General features: G+C 41.0%; 1 protein-coding gene across 2 annotated transcripts in view; it reads right to left on the minus strand.

Moving 5' to 3' along the window:
• Positions 1-25160, minus strand: part of Plekha8 (pleckstrin homology domain containing A8) — a 61830-nt gene that overhangs the window by 6049 nt on the left and 30621 nt on the right. The window contains exons 7-13 of one of the 2 annotated variants that reach the window (XR_009057038.1): positions 24519-24676; positions 22654-22810; positions 22300-22385; positions 17092-17150; positions 16104-16193; positions 15460-15530; positions 7217-7278 (exon numbers count right to left, since the gene is read on the minus strand). Coding sequence is in view for 1 of the 2 variants with exons in the window: in XM_057768848.1 (XP_057624831.1) it covers positions 7217-7278; positions 15460-15530; positions 16063-16193; positions 17092-17150; positions 22300-22385; positions 22654-22810; positions 24519-24676 (724 nt within the window). In the remaining variant the exon portion in view is untranslated. Of the gene's footprint in view, positions 1-7216; positions 7279-15459; positions 15531-16062; positions 16194-17091; positions 17151-22299; positions 22386-22653; positions 22811-24518; positions 24677-25160 lie in introns of both variants that reach the window. The other variant, XM_057768848.1, reaches the window with a different exon arrangement.

The raw sequence follows: 25160 nt of genomic DNA on the forward strand, positions 1-25160 counted from the left end.
CAGAGGGAAACAAGAACTCTACTGGGAACTGGACAGAGGCCAGTCACATCATATTCTGGCAAATTGATTATCTGGCTGCATTCTGCCTGTACTGAGACTCTGAGTGAGGCTGAACTCAAAGACGATGGTCTAATCTTTTAGGCAGAGGAAATCTCAGGATAGTTTGATGGTTTAAAAGAAAATGGCCCCTAAAGGGAGTGGTACTATTAGGAGGTGTGGGTTTGCTAAAATAGGTGTGGTCCTGTTGGAGGAACTGTGTTGTGGGGATGACCTTGGAGGTCTCCTTTGCTCAAGCTTCATTCAATGCTACACTCAGTTTACTTCCTGTTGCCTTTGATTGAGAAGAATTCCCCAGCACCATGTCTGCCTGCACACCACCATGCTCTCTGCCATGATGATGATGGACTAAACCTCTGAAACTCTATGATGCCACTTTAATTAAATGCTTTCCTTTATAAGAGTGCTTATGGTGTCTCTTCACAGCAATAGAAACCCTAAGACAGAAGTTCGTACTGGGGTCTGAGTATGCTGAGATAGGCTTGGCCATGCTTTTGTTCGGAGGACTTTAGATTTTGCAAGTTTGGGTTAGGAAAGCAGTGGAATGCTTTTAAGAACTGATTAACAGGCCATACCAGTTGGAGCATGGTAGACAATAGTGAAAGGAGTGATTTGAACTGTTGCGGGCTGGCTTGAGATTTCAGAGAAGAATTTTTGTACATTGCCTAGAGATCATGTTTGTGATATTTTAGTGAAGAAAGTGGCTGCTTTTTGCCCTTGTCTAAAGAGTCTGCCTGAGGCTAAAGTGAAGAAATCTGGATTAATTCCACTGTCAGAAGAAATCTCCAAATAGTCCAGTATTGACTCTGCTGTGTGGTTGTTATTACTGGTCACTCTTTAACAGATTTATAAATTAAAAGGAGCAAGAAAATGCAAAATTTGAGAAGGAAAGGAGCACCAGTATGTGGAATGGAGTTAAGTTCTGTGATCAAGGAGATAAACAGATTTAGAAATGGAATAAAGGGAGTAGTGACCTCAGGGCAAGATTCCATCCAGCTAAGTTTCCAACTTGTAAAAAAGAATTAAAGAAAAGTTTAGAAGCTGGGCAGTGGTGGTGCACACTTACAATCCCAACACTCTGGAGGCAGAGGCAAGTGGATCTGAGTTCAAGGCCAGGCTGGTCTACAAAGCAAGTTACAAGTCAGCCAGAGCTGCAGAGAAACCTTGTCTTGAAAAACAAAACAAAACGAACAAACAAAAATAAAACAAAAAATGAGAAAAGCTTAGATTCAGGTGTAGTGTTGCACATCTTTAATCCCAGCACTCCAGAGGCAAAGGGTGGCGGATCTAAGAGTTCAAGGCCAGCCTGGTCCACAGAGCAAGTTCCAGAACAGTCAAGCTTAGGTAGTGAAGGGAAGTCACTGAAAAAGCTGTGAAACTGAAGCCTGAATCGCCATGGAGACCCCAGTATGTTGGAGATGCCAGAGCAATGGGATACCTGCTAACGGGGAGTAGAACCAGCCCAAGAAAAAGAAGTTGTGTTGCAGTCAACAAAGCTGCCAGGACTTGGAGATCTGAAGAGTGTTTTGGCATCAGACATGGAGAGGCAGTGTTTGGTGTTTGCCCAAATGGTTTTCAGTGTTGCTTTGGTCCAGTATTTCCTCACTATGCTCCCTTCCCTGTATTCTGGAATGGTAATGTGTATCCTGTGTCATCATATGTTGGAAGTATGTGATCTGCTTTTTGATTTTGATTAAGAGATTGCATGAATCTCAGAAGAGACTTTGAATTTTAAACTTTTAGGTAATTTTGAGGTTGTGATATGAGACTATGGGGACTTTGGAAGTTGGACTGAATGCATTTTTGCATTATGATATGGCTACAAGCCATGGAGTGGAATGTGATGGTTTGAAAGAAAATAGTCCTCAAAGAGAGTGGCACTATTAGGAGGTGTAGCTTTGTTAGAGTAGGTGTGGCCTTGTTGGAGGAAATTTGTTACACCGTGGGGGTGGGCTTTGTGGTCTCCTTTGCTCAAGCTTCACTCAGTGTGACACTCAGTTCACTTCCTGTTGCTTTTGGATCAAAATACAGAGTTCTCCAGCACTATATCTGCCTACACACTACCATGCTCCCTGCCATGATGTTAATGGACTAAACCTCTGAAACTGTAAGCCACCACCTCAATCAAGTGTTTTCCTTTAAAAGAGTTGTTGAGGTCATGGTGTCTGTTCACAGTAATAAAAACCTGAAGACAGACAGTATCCAGGCTGTAGCATGTTCTGGTCTGATTCTATAGTCAGAGAACAAAAGGGAACAGAATTGTGGTATCTGTCAGAGAAAAGAAACTCAAATTTGTAGATAAGGCCAGTACCCAGAAAGCAGCTAGAATTGTAAAGATTAACATCATTAAAAAAAAATCTAGACAACAGGAAAGGTACCCTGAGGGAAAATCCTACCCAACAAAAGCTCTTGTATAAATACAAATTCATGGGGAGGGGGAAGGGGAGAGAGAGGAGAACATGAGGGATGGGGGGGGGTGACACCCAGACACCTGGCACTAGGGAAGTTGCCAGGAATCCACAAGGATGACCCCTAGCTAAGAACCTAAGACATATTAGAGAGAGTGCCTGAACTGGCCTTCCCCTGTAATCAGATTGATTACATAGAACCTTCATCCAGCAACTGATGGAAGCAGATCCAGAGATTTACAGCTAGGCACTGGGCTGAGCTCCCAGAATCCAGTCAAAGAGAAGTAGGAGCGATAATATGAGCAAAGAGATCAAGACCATGATGGAGATATCCACAGAAACAGCTGAGTTAATGGGAGCTTACTGACTCTGGACTGACAGTGGCGAAACCTGCATAGCACCACATTAGACCCTCTGAATGCGGGTGACAATAGTGTGGCTTAGGCAGTCTGTGGGGCCATTGGCAGTGCGACCAGGATTTATCCCTAGGGTATGAGCTGGCTTTTTGGAGCCCATTCTCTATGGAGGGGTACCTTGCTCAGCCTAGATACAGGCGGGGAGGGCCTTGGTCCTGCCTCAAAGGGATGTGCCAGACTTTGTTGACTACCTACAGAAATATTTATTCTCTCTCTCTCTGAGGATTGAATGGGGGGATGGGCTGGGGGGAATGTGGAGGGAGCGGGAAGAGGGGAGGGAATGGGAACTGGGACTGGTATGTAAAATGAGAAAAGATTGTTTAAAAAAATTAAATTCATTGAAAGGAGACCCTAAATTGAGAATATCACCAAAGAGGTTCCTTGGTTAACTACTACCACCTAGGGAAGTTTTCCCAGGGTCATCCTGGAAGACCCACAGAGGCCCATGCAACTGGATGCTGGAATGTCAGGCTACATTTTGCTGCTGACAGCAAAACTTGGGAATCCTATCCTTGTGTTACTGGCCTTACAGCCATGACAGATGCAAGAGTGAGGAAGTCACACAGGCTTGACTGAGATTCCAGAATGCCTGAGGCCAAGCTACATGAGGCAAGGTTGGATTCCTTTCAAGAAGGCCCAGGGAGCCCACTGCATAAAGCTGCCTGCGAATGGGAAGCCCAAGCTGCAATGGAGAATTCAAGATGATGGAGATGCCAGGACCATGAGATATCCACTGAGGAAAGCTAGAGACATGGATTAGAGGTGGCTCAAGAGAAAGGCTCCATGTGCTACAGTAGCAGAGCCGCAGGGGCAGGGCGGCCAAGCATTATGGAGTACAGTGAGTCCATCGTGTTCCCTAGACACCACATTTGGAGCTAAAGAATTTGGTGTTTTCCCCTCTGGGTTTTAGTCTTACGTTCCCATGTTATGCCCCCGCCCCAATTTCTCTCTTCTAGAACTGGAATGTCTACTCTGTGCCCTACTATGTGTTAGGTTTCCATCACCCAGCGCTTTGGCAAAATGTCTAATCACCCCAAACTCTGGCACTTTCTGGTTCGAGGCCACACATGCGCCATCAGGTGCTCAGACAATTTACATAGCCACCCAGGGCCCTCAAGCCCTATATGTACGTGCTGCATGGTCACATAATCTATGCATGAGGCAGATACAGCTATGTCAGCCCCTGTATGCTTGAGCTAGGCAGCCTTTAAAAACTGAACATGCCCACTCCATGCTCTCCTTCCGTCCCTCTTCTGAAGAGGTAACTACTGCCTTCCCAGCCCGCACCACTTCCTCAGGCCTGCGCATGTGTCTTTCTCTCTCTTAATGAACTCTTAAAGTGGGTTTCGTGATTTGTTCTCACTTGTGCCCGGTAATTTCACTATGTATGTTGGAAGAAGGTAACTTGATTTTTAAAAACTTTTTAATGACTCAAAGTTAAGGAGACTTTTGAGCAATTTTGGAATTGTCAAAGACAATAAAATGATAACTTCTGAAGTTGGACTGAATGCATTTTGTGTGATGGGATGGCATGAGCGATGGTAAAAAGGGTAGACTCATGACGACAACAGTGTCAACATGACAGTACACAGGATCTCTAAGGGGACAATCTTGTGAGCACATCTGTGTGTAAGCTTCAAGGTGGGGCCAGTTAAGGCTGGAGAGACTCACTCTCACCGTAAAAGGCACTATTCCATGAACTGGGGCCTCAGTCTAGGTGAAAAGGGAACACAGAAGAATTCACCTCTCTTGCTTCCTGACTATGGAAGTCATGTGACCAGCTGCTTGAGCTACTGCTGTCATGGCCTCTCTAACACAACGGCACCCTCAGATTGTGAGCTGAAATTCGCTTTCCTTCCTTACTGGAATTTTGCTGCAGCGACTAGTAACTAATAGAGAGATAATGTTTGCTTTGGTACTGATATTATAATCATAATTTGTAAGAACCATGAAGTTTCTATTTCTATTCTTGTATAAACACTGTAAGTCTCAGGCACTCGGGACCAGGTCTGAAACCTAGGCTCACTCTGTGCTGCTTCTCGACCACACCATGCCTCTTCTCGGCGGATGACTTCCCAGGTTCGCTCCCCACCTCTCACTGCAGTTTGGCTACTCTGGCTATTCCCAGCTGGCCAAAGCCCCTTTCTGAATTTCATTAGGCTTGGCTCTCCTGGACAGCAGAGGATCTATAATGGTTCCCCATATATTCTGAAAGCCTTTGAGAGTCCCTTCTACCCAGTTGTGAAGCAAGAGTGGCTTGTATCATTGAATCTCAGATTTTTCACATACCCATTTGAAGAACTGAACAAAGTGTTTAACTTCCTAAAACCTTACTTTCCTCAACTATAGAAGGTAGCTGAACTTCCTTTTCTTATTTTCAAGATTAAGATCATATGAAAATGTTTTACCAAAGCCTGGCACAATATTAACATTCAGAAGACAGTGTAAGTATAAGGGCGAGAGACAGAAAAAGGAAAATAAGGTAGTTATTCAAAATACAATGTAGAAAATCTTCTAGTACTGAAGAGGCCCTGTAATTTAAATGATGAAAAACAAAGAAAAGCTTATCATGAAATTTTAGAGCATAAAGAAAAGGAAAGTATACATAGTTCTCCTTATCTTGATGGCAGATACAGCTGACACAGACCAGGGCAGCAGATACACTGAATTTCCTAGCAGTGAGAGTGGAAGCTGGAGACAACACTTGAGGCTTCAAAATCGCTAAGGAAACAACTGTTAGTCTAAGTCTTTACCAGTCAGACCAGCGCTCCAGGAAAAAAGAGGCAGGGCCACTGCTAAGCTCACCTCCCAGTCTGACTGAAGAGGAAACAGGAAGGTCAAGTGACAGCTGGGTATCAATCAGCAAGCTGGCGGCAGAAGCTTGACTGACATCTGTTCAGACTTGACGTGTTTGAGGATTAAGGTTCACTACTTGGTTGGCAAATTAGTCAGATTCCAGGGATGGAAAGATGTGTTCTCTGAGCCACTGAGATCGGCCAGTTGGCACACTAGAAAATGCAGTAAGTCTTTCAAAGTGTGGATGACCTGAGGAATAACTATGAGGCTGTAAGGCCAGTGAAGATCAGACTTGACCCATCTACAGCAAGTGCTTTGTGACAATATGCTTGAACTCATGCACTGCTTAAATACCAGCAACATCAAACAACAGCAGATGGGCTAGCTCCATCTGTGTCAGGTCTCTGACTACAGCAGGAAAGGCAGTTATCTTCATGTTAGGGGAGTGCTAACTTTGTGTCCCTAACACGGAAAACAGCGTTTAGTGCATGGCAGGTGCTCTAAACTTTGAGCTGTAGATGCAACGCTTGGTATTTGGTAGGCAATTCTTTCAGCAATCTACTTTAAGAAAATAAGAATTTTAGTACAAGAATGTATGGGAGCAGATTCTGTGTTGCTGCTATGAACAAACTCACATATTATGGGATGTATTAGGCAGTCACTAAGAATAGGATTTATTCTTAGAATATCATGATATCAAAATGGTCCTAACAGGGGCTGGTGCAATAGTGCCTGTTTAGCACATGAGGCTGAGGGCTTGATCCTCAACAACAAACAACAACAAAAGTCACCACAGAATCTATTAAGTATGGATAAAGACAACAGAATTATACTGTAGCAAAATGTAAAAATATGAATTTATATAATTATATACATTCCATAAACATATATACTTATAAGTAGAACTATATATTTAAAGAAATATATAAACTAGATCAGTATTTAAAAGATAAATCAAAATGTATTTTTTAAAAGTTAGGAAGGTAAAACAAAATGTCAGGAAGAAGAAATGGCTGGTAGCAGGTGAACATGCATACAAGTGTCTAGTGTCTTCACCGTGATAACGACTGTTTAAGAAGGGATGACCAGCCCTGCCTGGTGTACCCACACAGTTAATATTTGACACAGATAAAAACAGCAATGGCAAAATGAACCAAGAGTTGAGAATGAATAGGGCTGACAGAATGGGCAGCAAAGGGAGCCGTTAGCTGGAACTCATAGCTGGACCTAATCTCTCCTTGGTGATTGGAAATCACAGCCTGCACCCAGCTCTCTCTGCATGGTTGCCCAGCCTCTTATTCCCTCTAGGAAGACAAACTGCAGAGCACAAGTGTCACTGAAACGCTCTACTCATGAGTCTTTGCTAGTCTGTGGGAGTGCTGATGTTTTCTACTGCTGACAGTCCACATTCCAAAGGCCTACAAGCATAAATGAGCTGGCAATTTTTGTCTTCTCTCCAAAACTAAAGCAAACAGAAATAACACACAACAAAACACACCTTCCTGATCACACAAACTTTAGAGGACAGGAATGACTTACCGCAAAAACCCCGCGAACTACCCAGCCATGGTGTTGCCGTAGTGTTTTGCCGTATGCGTTATCTTGAAAAAAAAAAAGGTTTTTGTGAGGTGCGAATGCTAAGATGCTGGTGTGATCTGCACAGTACACTGTTTAATACATGCTTACTACTGGGTTAGAATCTAATTCCAAGGCTTTGAACCCCCAGCGCTACAAAGGAGCATGCTCAGACTGCCACTTTCCCTTCTTACCCCTCTTCTTTTCTTGCACTAAGAAAACCAGGCATTTCCACCTATACTGGGGCCACTGTATCTGAACTTCAGTTTATTATCATAGTGGGAAAATGCTCATATAGAAAGAAGTAAGTAGAGAGAAAAGGTACAGAAAATTATGACTAAATACAATTAGAATGAAATTAACTTAAAACACAGTTCTTTGAAATGTAGCCTAAGCCTGGGCCAGGCTTATGTAACTTCTCTAATCACCGTCTCTCCCGTAGTGAAATAATCTTTAAGTTCTTGACCTAATGTTTGCTCCTGAGATAGCAAACCTTTTTCTTAATGCCCTATAGCCTTGAATATAAAATATAAAAGCCCCAAACCTCTGAAATGTTATGGAAAAACCATGTGTACTGTCTGTACCTACAGCTCCAGCCACTCTGCAGGCTAAGGCAGGAGAGTCATTCAAGGCAAAACCTTTGAGGTCAGTCTAAGCAACAGAGAGAGACTATCTCAAAACAAAACAAAACAAAACAAAATGTCTGAACAGGATGGCCTGAAGTTAGTCATAAAGCAAGTGTAGAGAGCTGTTAATAAAGTTATTCACATGCTATATGCTAAAGATAACTGCCTATTATTCTGGTCCCAAGATATTTTAAAGTGAGATTTAAAAACTGGTATATAGGGCTGGAGAGATGGCTCAGAGGTTAAGAGCACTGATTGTTCTTCCAGAGGTCCCGAGTTCAATTCCCAGCAACCACGTGGTGGCTCACAGCCATCTATGATGGGATCTGGTGCCCTCTACTGGCCTATATATCCTATGTAGGCAGAATACTGTATACATAATAAATAAATCTTTAAAAAAAAAACTGGTATATAATAATTTTAATTTAAAAAATTCTAAGAGCAAAGGATGGTATTTTACGCAAGGGATACATTTTCTGAAATATTGGGTAACTTAATATATAGAACATACACATGAGGCAGAGGCAGGTGAATCTCTGTGAGTTTGAGGTCAGTCTGGTCTACAGAGCGAGTTCCAGGACAGCTAGGGCTGTTGTTACACAGAGAAACCCTATCTCAAAAAGCCAAAAAAAAAAAACAGAAAAAAAGAAAATTCAAAACTGATTTTCCATCATTTCCACAAGATAGATATATCCTCAGAAGACAATCTGAAGCCCACCATGCACCTTCTTCCTATGTTTCATCCGTGTCTACACGTCGTCTCCAGGAGCACATGGCATCCTTGGGTTATCTGCACAGCGCACTACAGGGGGGCTCGACCTTTAACTCCATGTTTTTCCTGAGCACATCTAAGTTATCTATTCCAAACCTATCTACCTTCCTGTGCTACTCAGGGTGCGTGCGGGTACTGTGCCAGTGAAGGCTTAGGGATACTGTGACAGGCTGTACAGCCAGCTCGGCTCTGGCCGGGGCAGATGCACAGAAGACAGATCCTAGAACTACGAGCATGAGTTCCTATGTGGGGAGAGCAGTACAGAGCACAGGACACTGCACTCAGCTGCTAAGTACAGCACTGCCACATGGCTGCAGCTTAGAAGCGCTATAGCCTACCATAGCTTTAAAATTGTGGAATTTTAGCCAACTTCTAGTCCAATATTTTGCATAAGGCTTTATTAAAAACTTCAGTGTGTATTAGCATTTCCATTTTGCATAATTGGAATTTGTACAAATGTATTTCTATAAAACAATGCTTCAATATATGTTGTAACATACTTTATACTTAAGACTCAGATTATAAATACAACAGAATCCCTTGGCTATCTAGAGTTTGGAACAGGATGAGATGTCAGCATTAGTGTGGTAGCTCATGCAGAAGGGAAAAAATTAAATGCAATTATGGAGAAATTCTTAGATATAGTTGAAAGGAAAGTCCAAGATTAAATTTATTTTTTCCCCTTAGGTACATAGTATGAGCAGGCCAGGACCTGGTTAAAGGCACAAATCCTCCATGGAAGCCTGACACTTAGCTGACTCTGGGACAGCATGTGGGAAGTTTAGATGGTACCCAGGGCTTTGGTGATGACGCCATGGGAAGAGCACTACTGACTCACACAGTACAGAGAGTACAGCACAGGCAGGCAGTGCCAGACATAGCCCTGAGGAAAACCAGTACAACAGTCATACGTCTAACCCTCTCAGCTATCTAAGGAGCTACTTGGACCCGTAATTACTGGGGGAAGGTAGTAAGACTCCTTGCTTTCCTGTGACCCTAATCCAGCCAGTGTATTAAATGCCATTATGAAAATATGCTCTAAGCCAGGCAGTGGTGGTGCACACCTTTAATTCTTGCACTTGGGAGGCAGATCTGTGATTGTGAGGCCAGCCTGGTCTACAAAGTGAGTTCCAGGACAGCCAGGACTGTTACACTGTATAACCCTGCCTCACAAAAAACAAAAATAGCTCTGAATATCTTTAGTGAAAGCTGCTTCACTCAACAAGAGTTCAGAGTTCATCTACGACACTCCACACACTGTGGAGAGCAGTGGATTTCCAGATGAGTTAACCTTAGTCAATTCTGCCCTTAGAACTTACTGGATCCAGAAGGAGCTGGACTGTTAGCACACCATTATCCAGTAAATACGTTTATATGACAAACTGTACTCTAATGCCAAAGGAACAGACACTAACGCAGCCTCGGTGCAGCAGCCAGGGCTTTCAGGGATCCTGAAGGCTGGAAGGGGTATACAGAAGGGAAGATGGGGCTACAGATGAGGACTCATGGAACTGGGCCAGGTTGTGCAATCAGGAGCAGCTTATTGGGACAGGAAAGAGGCTGGAGTCAAACAGAAAGATCTTTATTCACTAGGTCATGGATTCTGAGTTACCTAGGGCTCAGTGGCAGCTCTGAAAACACGAACTTATTCCCTCCCTGGTTGTACAGTATCTAATGGAGAAGAGAAAGAGCATGGCAACATGGTGTGTACCCTGACATGTAAAAACTCACATACAGTTTTTAAATGTGGGGGCTAAAGAAACTGGTAGATTAAACTAATACACAACATTCCAGAGAAACTCTCCTTTTTATAGAAAATGTCCCTATACATAGTATTATTTTTATATAGAAACAAACCCATCCTCATCTTAATTACAACTGTGGAGGGAAATGACAGGATGAGACTCACTTCCTAACACTATACAGCAAACAGTGCTGTTCTGGTCTCAAGCCTCAGCTACAAAGGCCTTGGCTGGGAAACTGCTCTGGAGTCAGTGTTCTGCCAACCTCTGGGGGCTCACATTTCCTGCATTGTGCCACCTAAGTCAACCATTCCAAACCCTCTGGAAACCCTTTTCCATGCCCTTCTTCTAAAGGGCAAGAAGTAGAGAAGATCTCAAAACATGGGTAGCAGCCTAATGGCAGGGAACATCTTACCACATGCCACCTGTGTTTCCCACACAGCCCAGAGGAAGTGGCTGTTCCTGATGCCTGCACCCTGACCTTGATGGTGAGTGTTCTACCTGCTATGATGGAGAAGAGAGAAGATACAACTTGGGCTGGGTCCTAACGAAGTCTAGGAAGACTAAGATGAAATTCAAAATATTTAGACAAACTAAAAATGCATAAAAAAGTCAAAAGTTATTTGCTGACTACTAGGGCTGCAAGTAACTGTCATGTGAAGCTGTACTGAAATAAGATGAAGTCTAACCTGATCGAGTTCGGTTACACAGAGAAGGCTAAGTAATAAGAAGCATTAATCTTCACTGGAATTCTCATTACCATGAGGCATGCTCTGTGATCTGGCAGGATTTTTTGGCCTCTAAAAGACATAAATGAACCTGGCATGGTGGCACACACTTCTAATCCTGGCACTTAAGAGGCAGAGGCAGGTGGATCTCTCTGAGTTTGAGGCCAATCTGGTCTACACACTGAGCTCCAGGACAGTCAGGACGAGATAGAGAGACTCTATCTCAAGAACCCAAAACTAAACTAAGAAAGAACTCCACGAAATCTTGTGAAGCTCTAGTGAGGAAAATCACACGAGGAAGCATCAATTCAGTAACCAAAGGCAGATACTGAGCAAGCCCCCCAGACACACCCCATATTAACTCGGGACACTGTCATGAGCAAACTTGTCATAAGGCAACCCTGCCAGTTTAAGGCCTGCTGTGAATTCCTGCCCCTTCATGCTTTCAGAATAATTAGTAAGGTTTTGATCCAATATTAAATATTTGCCCTGCATTCTCACTTAGTTCTGCTTGTCTAGGATGGCCTTTCACATTAAATACATGACCTAGCATCCTTTAAACTTTTCTTACTGTTTTGGCCCAGATCTTGGTTTACATTTACAAAGCTGTTATGAGGTATGGTGTGTGAATTTGCCTTCCTGCTGAGATACAGGGCAGAGCAAGTAACATTTAGAACAATGATGCTCGGAATGCCAGGGCTGCTTCTGCACTACCATTGCCAAGAATGGTTTTCAAAACCTTTTGATTGTGGCATCTACAAATGGCTCCATCATAGGGCAAACCATTGACCCTATCACTGTGATCTGATCCTCCTGAGATGATCCTGAGTGTCAGGGGACACTAACAACACAAATCCACTGCTGAATGAGACCACCCCGATTGTTTCACTCCAATCAACTCCAAGCTCAAGAGCAAATGGGGCAAAAGAAAGCCCCAAGTTTCCCTCTGGGTGTTGGGAATTATTCCTTAGCTTAGTAGAAGAGCACTCTCTCAGCATGTGTGAGGCCCTGGTTTGGACCCTTAGTACTGCCAGAAAACAAAGCAAACAAAAACCAAATAGTTACTGTTATGGCTATAGTTGGGTACTATTTAGTAGTAGCTAAATTTAAATAAAGTTTTAGACTTTAAAGAAGCAAGCTAATTTGTTTACATGCAGCATATAAGTTGTACAGTGTTTAAATGTTTTATGATCTATCTGTAGGAGTCTGTATATATAACAATGTACGTGTGGGTTAGGGACAACTTGTGGGAGTTCTACCATGTGGGTCCCAGGAATCAAAGTCAGGGCACTGGACGTGATGGCAAGTGCCTCTACTCGTTGAGCCATCTCAGTGGACCCTGTAATACACTCTTTTACCTACATAGTCACCTTAATTCAAGTCAGACAAGTTAGCAGCTCCACTTACAGAGGCTATAATTTTAAATAAGACAAGCAAAGCCATTGACCCGGAAGAAATCTACATCAAGGAGCCTCTAAGATCTGAGTAACTTAATGTAAATGGTTCTCTTAAGACCATATTTGCCATTTGCTGTGGGACAATGGTTTGTATGCTGTCAATTGTATTTTAATAAAACGCTGTTTGGCCAGTAGCCAGGAAGGAAGTAGAGGTGGGACAACCAGGCAGGAAGTAGAGGTGGGGTGACGAGAACAGAATTCTGGGAAGAGGAAAGCTCATTCTGCAGTTGTGACCCAGCCTCAGAGGAAGCAAGATATGACTGCTTCACCAAAAAAGGTACCAAGCCACATGGCTAACTCAAACAAGAAGTATGGATAATTCTTATAAGATATAAGAATTAGTTAATAAGAAGCCTGAGCTAATGGGTCAATCAGTTTATAACTAATGTAGACCTCTGTCTGATTCTTTGGGACTTAATGGCTGCAGGACCGGGTGGGACAGAAAAACCTCAGTCAATAGCCAATGGTGAACATGCCTGCCTGGGGTGCCTGAGAACCTTAGCATGCACTGACAGACTAGAGCTCATAGAGTCTGGGTCTGTGACTGGCTCTTCTAAGGCCCTCCTGCGGGGAATTCAAAGTGCGAGGAGTATTTATGGAGAAGGAGTTCAGCAGGAGTGGAAGAGGATGAGAGAAATATGGACAGAAATGACAAAATACTATAGGTATGAAACAACACGAAAGAAATACACATATAGGTGTGAAGTAAGAATTAAACCATGTCTGTCTGTAGTTTGTTCGCAGCCATGTATGAGGGGCGAGGGCTAGGGTACTTTATCTCCTCACACCAAATAGTAGCAGAAAATAGGGTTATTACAAAGACACCATTTAAGACCTTTGAAATAAGCGTGAATGTCAGAATGAAATTTCGAATTCACAGTTCCCTTTCTTTTCCAAGAACAGCACTGAAGGGAGAGTGGGGAGGCCTGGCTACGATAATCTTCAGCTACATAGCAACATCGGCCTTCAGAGTTTCTCTTCACAGAGTCAACATCTTCTGGGGCCGGTCTGCTGCTCAAGTCAATGTACCAGCCAGAGTGCTGGGGGTATGGGTAGCTCATGGGGAGAGTGCGTGTCTGGTGTGTGTGAAGTCCTGGGTTTGAGTCCCCAGACTCAGCACTGCAAGAACCAAGAGTGCTGATACAGGCCTATAAGCCCATCACTCGGGAGCTGGAGGCAGAGGGGACCCAAATTCCAAGGGTATTCTCAGAAGCATGTATGAGATCCTGCCTACAAACAAACAAACAAACAAACAAACAAACAAAGCACAAGTTCCGACTAGAGAACAAATGCAGAATGGCCTGGGAGAGCTGAACCTCAAGGTCAAAGCCCTCCTGTTCCTGAGCACAGCCATGTGAGCATCAAGGATCCTTTCTCCCAGCTGCAGCAAAGAGCACCATCAGCACTGCCCTGGCTCATGGGTGTGACCTGCAAGGCACAGAGCATCATCTCTGGCCCTTCCTACAGGGAAGTCACCCTTTCAGTAAGAACTTTCCATGCTAAGAAGCTGGTCTGAAGAGGAATTTCTGGTTTGGCATCTGAGATAAACAACCTTTCTACTTGTGAGTTGGGATAAGTAAGCCCCATTCTCTTGCGGTTACCAATGTCATGTGTGATGTGATGACTCTGGGATCTGCAGCAAGTATTTAAATCTCTCACAATTTCAGTTCTCTACTGAGTGAAATGGAACTGACATAGTTAAGCTGTGCCTATTTTTAAAGTGCTACAGAGCGTCAGCATAGCCGTCACATAGCACTTCAGCAGTTTCTAGCCAGGACAGACGGGGCAAATTTCAATGGGGCCCAGGGTCTCAGAACTCATATCAAGAGGGAAGACAACTTCTAGGAAACTGAAAAAAGTACCACAAAGAATATTCAAACTCTCCCCAAAGGCACAGAATTAACTAATTTTTCTGTTTATAACAATGGCCACATAATATCTGACTTTGTGTCTCAACACATAATTAATTATCCAGGCTTTAGAATAACAAGAATTTCACTCCCTCCATACATCCCAAGACTTATGAAGGCCTGGTGTGTTGGCACATGCCTATCATTCCAGCACCCAAAAGACTGGGGCATGGGATCATGTGTTGGAGGCCAGCCTGGGCTACACAGTGACAATAATACCAGAGCAAGTACACAAACAAAAAGACTCATGCAACATGATTTCCACAGGCCCAGAGTGAGGATTCAGTCATGTTATAATCAGTGTATTGTGAAGCTGCTATGAAGTCTAGTTTGTCAAAACTATTCTAACAGATGCACCAACCCACAACCCACCTATCAGTATTTACATACTAAGAAGCACCTGGATGCTATAGTTACCACACTGTGATGAAAATACAGGTCAATCTCCTCTCACAAAGACCTTTCTTGCAATCTTGGCTCTATCACTACAAAAAGGGCATGTGGAAGAGTGCAGGATGACAACTGGCCCCAGTCTCACTCCACAATCAGCTCCTCCAGATTCCCCCTTCCGCCTACTTTCATGCACTCTAAAATGAGCTGCTTTTCAAAACCTGCAAACTCATGTACAAAAACTAACCTCATGATAAATTAGGACGATAAACTGACTTTTAATAAGCCAGACCTAGATGACCTAGTCACTGCATAGGTACTTTCTTTCCCTTCCTTTATTCTGTTCTTATGACAGAGGGTTTGAACCCAGGGCCTCATACATGCTAGGTAAATGCTCTACCACTAAATCACATCCTCACAGATTCCATTTAAAGAAAGCATGTAAGAAGAAATGAAATTTAAAAAATGGAAAGAAAACCAAACCCATGGAAGCAGAGATGTCCTCTATCCTCTGTCCCCATCTCCAGGGTGTCCCTCTCAAGTCTAAATGCGGACAATAAAAATATGACAAAGCACACTTACTCAGTGCTGTCTGGATATCTTTTTCCCCATTTTTCACTTCTGTCAAAAAGCCCTTTAAAAATTTGAGACCTCTAAAATGGAAGAGAGAAGAATATTATTTTCAAAGTTCAGATGGCAGATGCTAGCTTTTATATAAGTGTCTCAGGAAAGGCAGGGAGCAGACAGGATGGACAGAGGCCCTTCTGACTGGCTTCCTATTAGAAAGCTCTGGACACTCCTCTCACCCCCTCTGATATTCCTAATGCAGTGCTTTCAAATTATAGTGCTGTGATTGTGGCTTTAGCATCATCTAGAATTCATTAGAAATGAAAATTCTAGAACCCCACACCAAATTCAGGGGTTCAGAAACTGGTTCTGAGTTCAGTGTTTCCCCCAGGCACTGCCATTCAAGCGGAAAAACACTCACTTAAAGAGAAACTCACTGGCTTTCCTAGAATTCTGATCCTACAAATACTTCCACGATTCATAGCTATCACTATGAAGCTGATCAGACTTTCTAGAAAGTCCAACGTTTGGTGGATCCTTTATTCCAAGGCAACAGTGAGCTGTAGCATCTCGGCTGAGCTGGACTGAGCATGTATTTGCTCCACTTAACTGCCTCACCTCTTCAGCCACAAGAGGGCTTCAGTCGCTGAGTTCCTAACCTGAGCTACATCCGCCTCCACCTCATGCAGCACTATCTTCTGGAGGGTAGTAAACTCTTCCTTGTTGGTTATGTACTTTTGATTCACCTTCTGGAAAACGAAAACAAGAAACAGGACAACTGCCTAAGATGAAAACTGTAATATTACCAGTTGTATCAGTACAATATTCAAATTTAGAAGCAAGAAGAGTCTAAGAAGCCAAAGCGAGACTTTACTATCCTCCTTATGTTTTCAGGGTGAGTGTTTTAAACATTCCAAAAATTCTATGAGGCTTTAAGTAATATCAACAGACACAGGTTTTAAGCAATATTCTTGAGGGACCTTTGCCCACCTCTGAACATTCAGTTTTGTGAGTGACTCCATATACCTCACTACCTCCCAAACATGCCGGAAAGGTATCCACAGATACCTTCCAACTTCTTCAACATAGCATGTCTGGTGGTGGGGATTGTATTCTAATTTATTTTTGAGACAGTGACTCTCTACATAGCCCTGGCTGTCCTGGAACTCACTCTGTAGACAGGTTACCCTTGAACTCTCAGGGATTCTCCTGCCTCTGCCATGCAAGTACTGGGATGTTAGATGTAACACAAACAACTCTGGCTTTTCTGGGAAGGAGGCTCAGACTTCCTGTTGATGACAGCTCCACAGATGTACCAGAAAGCTGGCCTTTTGAGTAGCCCCAGACAAACGATAGCTATTGCTAGTGACATCTGTGGAGAAATGTTCCTTGTTATTGTTTAACTCCAAAGTGCATGCAATCATTGTCAACATGAGTGACTCTCCACTGACCCAGCTGACCTTTAAAGAGGTCAGCCTACCAAAGGCTTGTTTCTATCACATATGAGGGCTACCTCAGTCATTCTGCTTCTGAAATTTCCCAGTGTGAATGATTTTTCCCCCTCTGATTTACTCTTGTCAAACACAAAAGGAGTGAAAACCATTCCTTTATAGACACGGCTCTACAGAGACAAGTCAGTATATTCACCTTGATATTTCCAACAAGATCCATTTTCACAGGTGCAAACACTGTAGGACCAAGTTTGTCTGAAAGACAGTAGTGGAAATATTTTTGAAAAAGTTTTTTTTTTTAATGTAGGAAACACACATATATAATAGAAAATATTTGTACAGTAATAAATAACACGTTTAGAAGATCTTTTCTCCAATATTACTCTGACTTCTAAGTAATTTTCTAAACATAGGCTTTGGAACTGGACTTGGTCAGCAGCGCTTCTCTCTCATGCTGCTGAGATGAGTCCCAGTAACGAGGTCCTATGTGGTACATCTGATGAAAATGCCTCTTAAGTTTACAGTACCCATTTGAGATCCTTTAGGTTGGCTTCGTACTTGCTGAATCGAAAGCCTAAAATACACTATTAGATTTTAAAGATTTGTTCCCAGAGAATGAAAATTACCTCATTAATGGCTATCTGTAATGACTGCATGTTTCTATCACATTACAGATATGCTATATCTCAAAAGATATATTAATTTTTATTTTATTATTTTAATATATCTTCTATAAACTGAAAATTACATGTGGTTTGATTATACTACTAATTTTAATTTTGCTAGGTCTAACTTACTAATTTTAATTATTTAGGTTTACTAAACATAATCTTTAAAGTATAATATAAAAGCAGCAGAGAAAAAATAATGAATTCTAAAAAGTATCTGATTTTTAAAAAGGTTCAAAACAACATAGTTAAAAACAAACCCATATATGAAACAAAACAGCATACTGAAGAACAATAGCTTCATTGGCTCAAAGCCAGGAAATAAGAACAAAAAGGACAAAACAGAAAACACAAAATAAGATGGTAGAAACACAGCAAAACAGGAATGAATGTAAATGAATATAAAAATGTAGTTCATTATATAGGTAATTACCAGAAAAACATAACTTTAAATAGCTGCAGAAAAAATACTTTATAAAATATCTGATTTCATGGCTATAAAAACAACTACCAGCATACAATAATCAATGTGTCTACATATTTTAATAGTACATATGTAAATATGAAACCCATAAAATTCCGAAGTTTATTCCAAATAAAACACAAAGTTATACAAAGCATTGTTTAGAAAAAATACACATAATAAAAGGTATATATGTATATTTATATATTTCACATACTTGTGTATATAAAAATACATACATTAAATTAACACACACAAATATATCATACTAATGGACTAGAAGGCATAATGTTAGGTAATTTTCCTCAGAATGGCTTACAAATTCAATGCAGTTTTAATCAAATCCCAGAGGCCTTTAATAGGTAAGATAAAGCTAAAATTATACATACCTGTAAGGGACCTAGAATTGCCAAAACGATCATGAAAAGAAATAAAATTGGAAGACTTATAATCTCTGATTTTGAGCTTTACATACTTAAGACTTAAGGAAATACAAACAAATCATGGGAGCAGAAAAGAGACCCATTTTATAGGTCTACAGGTCTGGGAGCAGATGGCCAGGGCAACCTAAGAAGATACTGGTTGTTGTTTTTCTTGGCAAATGGTTCTTAAATAGCTAGATTATAATTAAGACAAAAATGACCCTCAGTCCCAACATCATGACACATAACGAAAAGAAAGTCCAGCATGGACTATGGGCTGAGGAGGCTGGAAAGTCCCTCCCTGCCTTTGGTCCCTAGCACCCATGGATGAGGGGATGGACTAGGCATGGTGGCACATGCTGACAGTCTCAATATTGGTGAGGACACTAAGGAGTCAGATGCAGGAAGATCCTTGTTTAGCTACAGGCCAGTAAGATACTTTGTCTCAAAAAAAAACAATGTGGGTGGCATAAGACCACCCAAAGTGGTCCTCTAGCTTCCATAAGAATGTACACTTGTGCACACGTACTCTAGCACACATGTGCACACACGAACACATGTGCGCACACACATAAACACACATATACCTATACACACATCATAAATATAAAAATTAAAAATCTAGAAAAATTATGAGAAAGCATCTTTATGACCCTTGATTAAAAATAACCATAGGACAACTGAAAACATTAACACAAAAATCAACTTTGTCAAAATGTAAAACTTAATTTTCAAAAAACAGTTACAAAATGATATTTTAAAACATAAATAGGCAAATGAAGAGTCTGTGGGAGAAATATTTTTGATCCATGTCTATAATGGGATTTTACTTGGAATATTTAAAGAATTCTCAAAATTCAATAATACAAACATCTTCAGTAATAGTACCCTAAGTAATAAAAATAAACAATTTTAAACATAGGCTAAATTTGGAGAAACACATCACAACAAAAAAAATATTTCAGTGGCTATAATTGTACGATAACATACTCAACACCACAGTCACTGGTAAATGCAAATTAAAGCTACCAGTGGAGCCACTGACGACACAAGGATGGCCTAAACTTGAAGTACCTACACCAGCAAATGTGAAGAGGTGAAGCATCTGCAATCCCAGCATGAGGCAGCTGTGAGTGCGCAGCTGTGCTAGCGTCTGCTCCTACGGGCTATCACAAAGGGATAATAATTCAGTGACTCAGTAACACTGGAAGTTCTTGTCCTAGACACCCGAGAAAATGAGGAATATACACACCATGGGGATGAATCTCTAAACACACATAGTGAGAAATGCCAGACACAAGAGTAGACAACAGGATTCCATTCAGATAGACAGGGAAAAACTAAAGTATGGTGACAGGAATCAGTACAACGAATTGTGAAACAACTGGCACAGGAATGTTCTAGGTGATGAAACTGTCCTCTGCTCTGACAGGAACGTAGAATATATACAATCACAACACTTAAGTTCTAGATGCAAGTTATACCTCAATTTAAAAAACATGGAGAGGGTTTGGGAGATGTTTAGTGTACGGAGCACTTGTTCAAGTGTGAAGGCCAAAGTTCAGGTCCCCAGACCTCATGCCAAAGCTGGGAAGGTGCAGAAACCACCTATAATCACAGTATTTGGGAGGCATAGGATCTGACAGAGGAGCACTGTAAATAAAGTGGAGACTGATGGAAGAAGACACCTGACATCAACCTCTAAATCCTACATATATGAACACACAGTGCACCCACTCCCTCACACATATTAACACACATACATTCACATGTACCACATACTCAAACATATGAGAAACAAGGGAAAACATACATAATAGATCATAGAGTAAATTTCAACACATTAACATTTTACTACCTTTATACTAAGTAAATTAAACACATATACACACATATGCAGGGTGGAGTACACTCCAGTCAAGACTCAACTATAACCCTAAATTTTCTCAGGGTCCCCCAAAGATTACCAGCAGCCCCAACCAACAGGAAGTAGTCTAGAAACTATGTCCACATTCCCCCAAAATGGGTTATAGATATTTATTATCATTTAAGGGGGGCTGATTACAAACTGTCAGGAAAAAAGCTAGATAAGGGAGTAAAATTCAAAGATCTCTTTCTAAAGGAAAAAAAAGAAGGATACGATTTAGAAATGATACAATGAAAGGGAAGATTATTGAATCTACTTTAATCTAAAAACAACTATTAATCTTTAAAATTTTTACATTGGTATGGATTTTGGCATGTAAGTTTAAAGTTAATTTTGTTATACTGTAGGTATATTCCTACTCTTATTTAAGGTATTGTGTTTATGAAGCTCATTTTAAAATGTAATGTATAATTGAAAAATACAGACTAATAGTCATCTATAATAGTTAAACTTATAATCACGTTAGGTATGTTTTCAAGGTCATGCAGATATATTTAATAGATAGACAGTCTTCAAACATTTCAAAGACCTATAGAATATGGCACTTAATATGTTTAATAACTTAAGGTTTTTCATGACAATGAGACACATCTGCTCCTGGCAGCACCAATATACTTCAAAGAAGATGATGGGCATTGAAGAAACTCCATATGCTGTTTGTTTTCTTTATGGCAAAAGCTAGTTATGCGGCCAAAAAACTTGCCCTTGCCCCAATTGCTGACAATATACTGTCCAAACTGAACCAGCAGTACGCAAGAAAGGCAACTGCAAAACTTTGCTAAGACAGGGCAGGACAGTCCTTTAGAATTCCCTGCTTCAAAGGAAAGGCTGTCAGATATACCAGGTCTGTAGGCCATAGCTGGATGCCCTAATGTCACAAAAGAACCTAGGTGCTGTCCAGACAGCCTGATGTCCCTGTCATTAAATAACAGTTCACCCTTTTGGAGCCTCTGATGGAGCTGAAGACTAGATATAGTTTTCCTTAGTTATGATAAAAATGTAAATTATATATAAAACTTTAGACTCATCAAGATAAGATAAATAATAGAATATCTTCTGTAATTTTGCCAAATACAAATGGACTGGCTATTTTAACTGTAATTTTTGCTTAATAACTGTTTTTTGTATATAATTTTACTATGTTAAAATTAAAATCTTAGGCAAAAATGGGAAAATTCTGTGGAATAATCCTTTTGTGTACACTGTAAAGATCTGCCACTCAGATTTGTTAAATAAACACTGACTGGCCAATAGCAAGGCAAAAAGAATAGGTGGGGCAATCAAACCGAAGATGCTAGGAGGAAGAAGGGTGTAACCAGTGGAGCCACCGAAACAAGACGTGCAGAAAATAAGGTAACAAGCTATTAGACATGTGACAAAACATAGATAACAAATTTGGGTTAATTTAAGAGTTAGCTAGTAAGAAGTCTGAGCTATTGGTCTGGCATTTGTAATTAATATTAAGCCTCTGAGTGATGATTTGAGAGTGGCTGCGGAACAGGAAACTCCGACTACATATACATCTACATATATACACACAATTAATTTTAAAAAAATTCTTTTGACTGGTAAGCTATTTCCCCATAGTACTGATAAAAGGTCTGTTCCTGGCCTACCTCCACTTTGCAGTACTGATGAAAGACCTGTTCCTGAACTACCTCCACTTTGTATGAATATTTTCTAGAAAGCAGAATTCCCAGTTTTCATTATACTACCCTAAGATCAATAACTTAATCAATTAGAAATGGAATGGGAAAATACAAGAGTGTTTAAGTCACACAGTTTTCACTGTGTGGCATGTGATGCCAAAAGCTGAGAAGAATCAACTTACTGTATATAGTCCAGAATATTTATCATTTGAATTAACTGTGATGGGAAAACAGTCTAGAAACTAATGGATATAATGCAACTGTAGCAATCTTACCTAGTACTGGAACCACTGCATAACAAGATGCCAAGAACGCTTCTGTGGGAATGCCACTGTCTTCCAGAAGTTCAATGTCACTAAAGCTGAACAATTTGGTGACATGGAGAACGGAAGATTAAAACCACAACAGCACTCTGCAGTTCAGAGATGTTACAGAAACAGCTTTTTAGGAAAAACCACTTTGCCTGATTTTTGAGTAGCCCCAGACATTATTTTTCTATTATGAAACAATCCATTAACATAATTTTACAGAGATAATCCACCCTGATAATCCAAATCCTTGGTCACAATTGATTTCTCAAAAGGGAAGATAGGGTCTGATTGTCGGGGAGTTTAAAGGGCCTGGAATACCTGGCACTCATGGCACTGAAGAAAGTTGGAATAACTTCTTCATTGTTTTCCCAGACAGATTCAGGCGAGGAAACTGAGTCTGGCCCAGGCTGTGCCAGCTCACTGTCTTGATTCCCCAGGTTTTTCTCTCCATCTTCCTTTAGTATCTCACCTTGGACTACAAAGTAAATGATATCCATCACTAAGTTCTTATATATTATTATAAAAATTAACAATCATTAGTAGAAATTTCTAAAACATAGAACAGGAAAAGCACATACACACACACCTGTATGCATCACAATTACTTCACTATTGCTCAGTACTCTTCAGAAACATGATGCATTGGTTTCTGCAATATATTTATTGATATATTTTGTATATATGTGTGATCAGAGGACAACTTGGAGGAGTTGGCTCTCTCCTCCCACTGTATGCATTCTAGGGAATCCAACCCGAATCATCAAGCTTAGTGGGAAGTGCCTTTACTCACTCAGCCATCTTGCTGATCCCTGAAACATAATTTTAAGGACCTCATGGTAAAAGCTACAGCAACGCAAGAGGCTTTAGTGATTTCTAAGATCTTTCTCCTACAAATATAGCCAGTCCTGGCTGTAAGCATATTCTTTGTCTGTGGATTTGCCCACTTGTTAACATTTACTTGTGAATCCCAAATCAAGACTTGTGGTGCTTTTTAGGTAGTCCTGGCAGCGCAGGGTGGTACAAACTTGTTACCAAGGCTTAGGTATTTGTCTTGCTTCAATTCTCATGCCACAAATGCCTTTATTTACTACCATCGTTTCTGTATGTGTGTACCCTTTGTAACTAGTTTTGTAGTTTAAGAAGGCTCCAGGCAGTAATACTGTCTGGAGTGTATAAACAAGAAGTCTGAGATACACCTTTATGAAAAGAGTATGTGTGTGGACAAACTTCATTTAAACATGAGTTACAGTTGATGGCTGATGTCTGCTCTGAGTTCGATGTTTATCCAGACCACATAGGTGTTTTTAAGTAGAAAAGGGCGTTAGAGCAATGTTATTCATTGATTAGCTAGCTGATCAAAACCACAGAACTGTGGAAAGCAAACTATTCCCTTAGAGCACTCACATACTGGGTGCCTTCACACAGTATAAGCACAATACACGAGAACTGACGCTCATGCTGTAAAGAGCCTGTCCAAAGATCTGTGGCCGCAGACTCCTAGAGGGAATCTTTACTCAAGAGATCAGACTTTTAAAGGACGTGTGTTACTTTTATCAGATCCACATCTAATAGCTTCTAGGATTAACACAATTTAAAAAAAACTTGGCTAGAAAAATAACAGAACCTTTTATTTTAAGACAACTATAGAAGAAATTAACTCATTTAAGAACTCAGACTTAAAATCATTTATTAAGCACCTAACACACAACTACAAATTCTAGTATAGTTAATCTGGCTGATATGAAGACAGAGCTTTGTGATTAGTGCCAATGCAATTAGTAAATCTGAAAGGACATTATTCCCAACTACACAGGTATTACCTGGAATTTGGCGTGACTAACTCACAGAAGTATGGCGGCTGGTAAACTGTGACATCCTCAGGCTCTACTAGAAACCAGAAGATTGAAACACTTAAGCTGCTCTAATGTTATACACCAAGCCTGACATCACAGTCTGGTTCAGTAGAGGCTGGGATATTATGGGGGAGTCAGTGAACTACTTAGACCTGCCAGAACACAGCCATGACAACCAGCGCCAAGATGGGGTAACAGAATGCTGAACAGTTGCGTGACCTGCAGTAGCAGGCTCCCTTAGGTCAGTGGCACACTTGGAGGCTAATCTGTGTCAGTGTCCTCCTAAGTCTAGTGTTCAATACAGCATGGAAAACTTTCTTTTGACATCACCTGTCACATGATCATCTGTGTTTTCTTCACTTGACATGCTGCAATCTACCTCTGTGGATTTCAAATACAAGGAACTCTTGGTTTTCATCAGGATTTCTTCATCACCATTTACTTCCATATTTAAAGATCCATTTTCACAACTGTTCAACTCCATCTGCCTAAAACAAATGGTTTAAAAGAAAACGTAATTTGCCACAGTTTGTTCAGATGTTACTCTAAGGGACGGGAAGATCCACAATCACTAAACATTGATTAAAAATAGGTATCTTAAACTAAACCAAACCTCCCAGTCTCCTGAAGACACCAAAGCAAGAACAGAAACCAAACCACTAAAGCTGAGTATGGGGGCTCATGCCTGTAATCCTCTCTCTTAGGACACTGAGGCAAAAGGATTGTCATCATCCTAAGCTAACCTGGGCTATAGATTAATACCCACTTTAAAAAAATAAACAAGGAGCCTTAATGGCTTTTCCTATGCCACGTGTCCTGGTGACATCATCTTAGGCTAACTTGGGCTATAGATTAAGACCCTCTTTTTTTTTAAATAAATAAAGGAAGGAAGGAAGGGAGAAGGAAAGGACCCTTAATGGCTTTTCCTGTACCACATGATTCAACCTCCTTGCTTTCCACCAGCATCAGGTC

Source organism: Chionomys nivalis, chromosome 1 (assembly GCF_950005125.1).
Source record: "Chionomys nivalis chromosome 1, mChiNiv1.1, whole genome shotgun sequence".
NCBI classification, from domain to species: domain Eukaryota; kingdom Metazoa; phylum Chordata; class Mammalia; order Rodentia; family Cricetidae; genus Chionomys; species Chionomys nivalis.